A 6,874-nucleotide genomic window follows, 5' to 3' on the forward strand; every position below is an offset into this window, starting at 1 on the left:
AAAAAAAAAACCCAGACAATTTTTTCCTCAAAGCCCATATTTAGATCATCTTGCCATTGTCTGCTTCAAAATACCTTGACTTCTCTATAGTCTTAAGATCAATTGCCTACTGTTTATCTGCAAACAAACCAGATGCACATTTTTTTTAAAAGCATGCAAGAACAAAATATCTCTTTCCAGCTCCAAGCTTCATGAAAACTGATAAGCTCAGTATCTGTGTACAGTGCCTAGGCACAACAGAATGAATACTTCTAGATGCTACCAATGAGTAAGTAGTTGTTGTTATAATGAACCATTTAAAACTATGGAAATAAGCAGCCTGAGACAATAAACTGGGCTTTGTCTACAATACAAGTGGGAAGCATGACTGCTGCACGTATAAACAAGCTGACCATAAGGAAATCTGAGACACTTGCCCATCCTGTTCCCCACTCTCCCAAGTCAGTGGTGCTGCAGGCAGAGGCAGGGGTGGGACAGTGTTGTATGGTGAACAGGTAGCAGTATCTACCTACCTGCCTACCATGCCACCCCGAATTGCTCTGTCTCCCTGTTAGACTGTGCCCTATGCCCCCACATTTCCAGGATGCTAATTATAATTCACACCAGCCAGGCGGGACTGGCCTTCGAAATCCAGGACCATCCTAATTAAATCAGGCCATTATGGTCATCCTAGGTATAAACTTACCCCATCTAATTTCAGTCTTGCTAACACAAGTTCTATTAGAAATGAAGCCATAAGTGGTAGGGGTGTACAAAAAAGTCCCTATTTGATTTGGATCCGGCCTGAATTGGGGACAGTGATTCGATTCATTGATTCGGATGACTGTCCCTGACTCAATTCAGCCAAATCTGAAGATTCGATGCTGATTCAGGGAATCAGTGATTCGGCCATAGACACAGCTTTAAATGCTTTTTCTATATAACTCAAGGTACCAGGCGTGGCTTAGGGATGTTGGGGTGGGGTGGGGTGGGGGGAGCCCTGTGTGCTTGGCAGCAAACCAGGAAGTAGACTGCAAGTACTTCTGGTCCATTTCCAGGTCTGCCAGGGAGTGTGCTGGGGGCCCTCCCACGCCCCTCCCAGCTTGGCGATTGGCCCACTTCTGGATCTGCTGCTGAGCGCACTGGGGAGCCCCCCACGTTTCTGTGGGACACTCCATTCACCCCAGCATCGCAGCATTCATGAGCTGCCTGCTACCTAGAAGTATGTAGAAAAAAAACATTTAAAGCTGTGTCTATGTTCAAATCGCCAAATCAATTCAGAGGGTTCTGATTTGATTCAGAGAAATTAAAGGGTCCTCTGATTCGATTCTGATTCGGAGATTCAGCCACTGAATTGGACTGAATCAAATTAGGCACCAAAGCTTTGCACAGCCCTAGTAAGTAGCACAGGCTTTAGCCATTCAATCATCTGGGGTGCCCAGGAAGGTCTCTGAACTCCACACTGAAGCCATGCTACTCAGCAGCTTTCACTGCTATCTGTAATGGCAAGACTAATGCTAACTCTGTAGAGGTAGCAGCAAAGAAAGAGAGAGAAGCAAATAAAGTTACGAATACCCTGAGAGAAAAAAGATTGGCTCCCTGTCACTGTTGCTTGTCTCCAAGGCAATTACAGATGAAACTGGGAGCGGGAAGTAATCCTAATAAAGAAATTCAAATAACTTCTCCCCCTCTATTCTCTTATATTCTCACCCACCACTCCCTTCAGTTTCCTAGCCACCTCCTTCCATGGACTTCTCTACCAGTAGCTTCCCTTTCTTGGGTATAATAAGAAATTTCTCCCAATCTGCTCTTCAAGCTCCTTTGTTTCCTTAGTCCCAGTGGATGCCTGCTCTGTATTCAGCAAGAAGGAAAGGAACTCAGACGGTACCAAAACCAGAAAGAGCAAATGAAGAGCTAGCCCAGAGAGAGAAGATGGTATCAGGCTCAGGGGGTAGACCTAAAGAGAGGAAGGAGATGGAAAGATGAGAGCAGATCTAAGCCAGCAGTAGAAAATAAGGGTCTGAATCAACTTGTTGGTATTCTTTTTTCACTAGGGGAGGGACTGCCAGCATCCCCCAGACTTCTCCAGTGTCTGTGAAAGAGGCAGAAAGTAGCAGATTCACTAATACAGCTTAACTACACTTTTTTTGTTTTTTTTTTTTTTTAAATAGCTGTTAGCATTTGTATCATGGTCATACAAGCCACCCTCAGAAACATGTGCCCCTAATTGTGAAATGGGCCACCTAAGGAAGCAAGGGTAAATAAAAACAACCTATAGTTACTCATCTAATTTAAAAAATATATCTTTGTGCTTTCCAGATTTTAAGTGCAAGTAATTTATAAAACATGCTTTACACATTGCAAAATTCAACAGAAACAAACAGAAATGCCCCACCACTGGACAAACAGACAAGTTAATAGAAACAATCTAGATTGTTGGTAAAGTACTAACCAGTTACTGACAGCAGCTGTGAAACCCTCACCTCCATTTCCTCCCGATGAGACCTGTCTCTGTCCTCAAACTCACGAGTTCTTCTCCGAGCTTCTTCAAAGGCTTGCTGTGCCAATGCATCCTCCTGCTACCAAACCAGAAGACAGAAAAATGACACAAAACTCTATACTTATTTCCAACAAAATCCTGTTTTATTGAACTTCAGACATCATTTGAAGACAATAATACTGACCTCAGGCAGCAAGGGACAACTAATCTATAGAAATCTACTGGCAAGAATGACACAAAAAGTAGGGAGGCCACAGTTTTACACTTCAGACTGCAGACTGAATTTGCAAGTTTAGCAGCTAGAGAGAATATCTTTTCACAAGCAAGCTGAGGAAACATATTAAATGATAGAAAAAGAGCTACTCAGTGCCACCTTAAAAAGAAAACCACCACCAAAAAGCCCCCACACCCCTTCCAGAGAAGGGCTGCTTTTAAAGGACTATCTGTATTGCTTCAGGATGGAGTGCAGGTTTAAGACCAACTATTTAAAGGAAGCCTCAAGAGTTGTAGGAAAATGGCATTATCTTTCACCTGTGTTAAAAAATTAACTGGCTTGTAAAATAGATTTTATCTCTGAACCTACATATTGAAATATTAAATTCTTCATGGAAATTTGCTATTTTTTTTGTTTTCTAGTAAATTCACTGATAGCACTAAAAATAGCCATAGCTGACAACTGATGGCTTTTAAATTTAATTGTTGTGTCCTAAAAGCAACTATTTTGGTTAGCAGATGAACATTTAAATTCTTGTAACGGCGCATCTTGAACATATATTTATTAGTCACAGCCCTCAGGGTATAATTTATGTTAAAAACATATTAGGAAGTGTAAAGAGGTGGAAAACATTTGTTTCTCAATTGTGCATATGCACACGTGTGCACACACATGACATTAAATTTTAATCAGCAGACTTCCACGTTTTGGTAAAAAAATAAATCATGTTTTAAATATAGCTTTACAATTAGAAAGAGAAGAGAAGGGGAAACATCTTAACTTGTTTTTCTAGCATCCACTCTGTAAGAGTCCAGTGACAGTATTTTTGATAGAAGATTTCATTGTTTCAGCCAGTACTGCCACAGTTGGTTTATAGATGCACTTTCCTTAAAAGGGACCCACTAAGCAGGAATATAAACTGACCAATTTAAAATTAAAAAAAAAAAAAGTTTCTGTTCCCTTGCAGATGGTTTTAAGGGTCAAACAAAGATGAGCCAACTATGCAGGGAACAGCAAATAGTAAAAAGTAAAAAATACCTTTTCATATTAACTTTTTTTGTTCTTGCAATCTGATATTGTACTTTTAACTGTCCATATTAGGCAAATGTTATTTTCAAGTTGAAGATTTCTCCTAAAAGACAGAAATCCTAACCTTGAGCTTTAAAAGACAAAAATGTTCAGTTCCTGAGAACCCAACTAGATTTTTATATATCAAGGGATTAAATGCATTAATTTTTAAATTTAAGATAAAATGTCTCTAGTCTAAGAGAATGTCAAATTGCCTTTTTTTTGCCTAAGGCACTATATACTGTACCCTACAGCTACATAGTGAAATGATGTGAAAGAGTGCCCCAGGTGGCCCAACATATTTTAATACAAACATCTGTCAGTCAATAATTCTCCACAGTTAAGTCCCCAGAAATATTGAAGGGCAATGTTTAAAGCTGCCAGCAACAAGATACCATTTTGGCAGTAACTTGTATAGCACACTGGGCTCCTGCTGGCTATTTTTAATATGGGCATAATATATAGCAATTATGGCTGGGCAGTGGAAGGGAAGAGTTTGTTTCTTTTAATGGAGAAAGACAGCAGCAAAATAGATGGCAAAGCTGGTGACTGATGAGTATGGAAAAACTATCCTAATTTCTAAATGTAGGGGATCTATACAGAAAATTAGGATTACCTACTTCTTGAATTTAAATGACTTTTTGTATAATGAAAAAAAACAGTATTTCAAACCAGGTGAAACCTAATGGGAAAAACATATAGTCCTCCCTAAAAGTATCTCTGACTGAAGATTACTGATCTAGTAACTCATCTAACTTCCCATATCTTTCAACCATCTGGATCATAGAAGGATATACACAAGTGGGTTTGTTTTGTTTTGTTTTGTTTTGGGGGGAGGGGTTAATGCGTCTATTTAGACAGAAGATTGGAAAATTCCATCATTTTATATAGTCAAAGAACGAAATCATTCTGAAAGGCTCTTTGGGACCAAAATCATTAAGTAATTATTCCATCTTCTCAAGTAAGAATTCAGTTTTGGGATGGAAGTTAAGCTCTTATAATATTTATGTACTCACTTGCCAGTTACTTCAAAACCTTTTAAACCTTGGCAGTATTTTGACTCAGTAAGCTGATACCTACAGTGGGCATCTATTGATGGCTATAAGACTGGCTCACTAGTACCTAGGAAAAAGGTGAGGGTGTCATTTCCAAGTAATAAATTTCATACTGAAGCTGTCATGGCCTACAATAAAGTGGATCAACAGAAAATCTTTTATAGGAAGCCTTTCCCCCATCCCTCCAAATGCCGCCTCAAATCTGTCCCAGTGAGCTGTACACACACGAAAAAAATAAAAATTAATCAAATTAAAAAGTTGGCTTTTACAGCTGACAACATTTATCGGATTAATGAGGAAAACAAGCAAAACAGTTGAGGTCTCTACATAACACAGGAAATATTCAGTAAGAAAGACAGGCTGCCATCCATAAGCACAATTATATCTCAGTGACACTGCAGCAACCTGATAGGAAAAGAAATTTGGCAGAAATAAGGTTTAGATAACAAATCAGGAGCTTTAGCAAAAGTATGTTGCATAGTGTTATACCAAAATATGTACATAGCCACAGAGCACAGAGAAATTACCAAAAACCTAGAAATTCAAAGTATGTGATTTTTTGCCTCAGTTCAGTCAGGGTCTTACAGTAGTCATCCTAGTGAAGCTAATCATAGACTATTTGTATTTAAACATACATACATATAAACTCATTGCTGAGTATAGGCCTTCAATAACAATGGTGAAAATCTACAGGTTGCTTAATAAATGGGAAGATTACTACAATATCTGTAAAATAACAAAAATGTTAATTTTGAAAAAAAAAAAGAAATACTTTAATTGTCATCATATCTTTTGAAAATGTCTATGTGCAATTCATCCTTTAGATATTTTATGACCTAGAAGAGGATAGTTTACTTCAAAACAATGGAAGTGACAGAATTTAATCTGAATCCCCTATGAAGTGAAGTAGAAAGAGCTTTTAAAATGCAAGAGAATGCAGGGACAGTTTTATCTCTATAAAGTAACTTTCACACAATAGAGAAAACCACTTGTATAAACTGGACAACATAATATGTAATTACTTAGATGGTGACTGTCCCAGGCACTGTACTGTACAATATGCATCAGGATAACTTAAATTACTTTGGAGTTTGAATACAGCAGTCAGTCATCTTACAGTAGTATTACAACAAGAATTTTACAAGTGGAAGTAAATAATGATTTCAGCAATTTGAAAATTACAAGTGAAAAAGGGACATGGGAAGTATATTAGAGAAACAGTTCAGAGGCTACAACTTAAATATACTAGAAGAATAGTACCTAGATTTTTGAAAGCTGGTCAAAATGAAACTTCAAAAATGAGTATATATTTTATTTATGTATGTTAACCTTTTAAGGGGATTTAAGTGGGAAATTAAACGAGGTATTAAAGAACCATTTTTTTTAATATGTCTGTGCATTGCCCAGCACCATGGAGATTAATTCCTGATTGATCCTTATGTACTTCTATGACAGACATGATTATCTACCATAACAGTATCATTCATTTTAAGGCATACCTAAAATAAGACATTGAAAAGAATGATTACACATTTGTAATGGAGTTTGCACAATCATATACCTTGCAGATCAGCAACCTTAGTATATTTTTACTCTTCACATTCTGAATTCAGGCGCCTCAAGAAAAGACTACCATCTGAGGCTGAAGACAGATTCTTTCATTAAAATCCAGGTTCAATGCAGAGATACATTTTAAGACAAAAATACTGTTTAAACTAGTTAAGGTTAAATGTATGTTTTGGTAACTTAAGGATAAAATATATTACAGGAATACTGTGAAAACAAATATATATATAAAAAGTCAGGAAATTCAGAATTAAAGTTACACTTAAAAGCAATAAAGACATGCTAGGGAATGTAAATTCATGGCTAAGGGATCCAAAGAGTCTTAATTCTACCCTCTAGTAACACCAAGCAATAATAGCATTATTGCAATTGAGGTATTTTAGTGGTTGTGGTCTAGGATTAGACTAACTTCATTTTTACAAGACAGAAAGGGCTTCTTTCCTCCATAGTTTTACTTTCTGCAGAAATACCACAAGAGGAAAAAAAATGAGT

At 37.4% G+C, this 6,874-nt stretch overlaps 1 protein-coding gene across 3 annotated transcripts in view; it reads right to left on the reverse strand.

Moving 5' to 3' along the window:
• Positions 1-6,874, reverse strand: part of CBFB (core-binding factor beta subunit) — an 81,127-nt gene that overhangs the window by 28,576 nt on the left and 45,677 nt on the right. For 2 of the 3 annotated variants that reach the window (XM_019505782.1, XM_019505780.1), the window contains one exon: positions 2,463-2,558. In XM_019505782.1, the coding sequence (XP_019361327.1) occupies positions 2,463-2,558 (96 nt within the window). Of the gene's footprint in view, positions 1-2,431; positions 2,559-6,874 lie in introns of all 3 variants that reach the window. The other variant, XM_019505781.1, reaches the window with a different exon arrangement.

This window comes from Gavialis gangeticus, unplaced genomic scaffold (genome assembly GCF_001723915.1).
Source record: "Gavialis gangeticus isolate Ggan-Ray unplaced genomic scaffold, GavGan_comp1, whole genome shotgun sequence".
NCBI classification, from domain to species: Eukaryota; Metazoa; Chordata; order Crocodylia; family Gavialidae; genus Gavialis; species Gavialis gangeticus.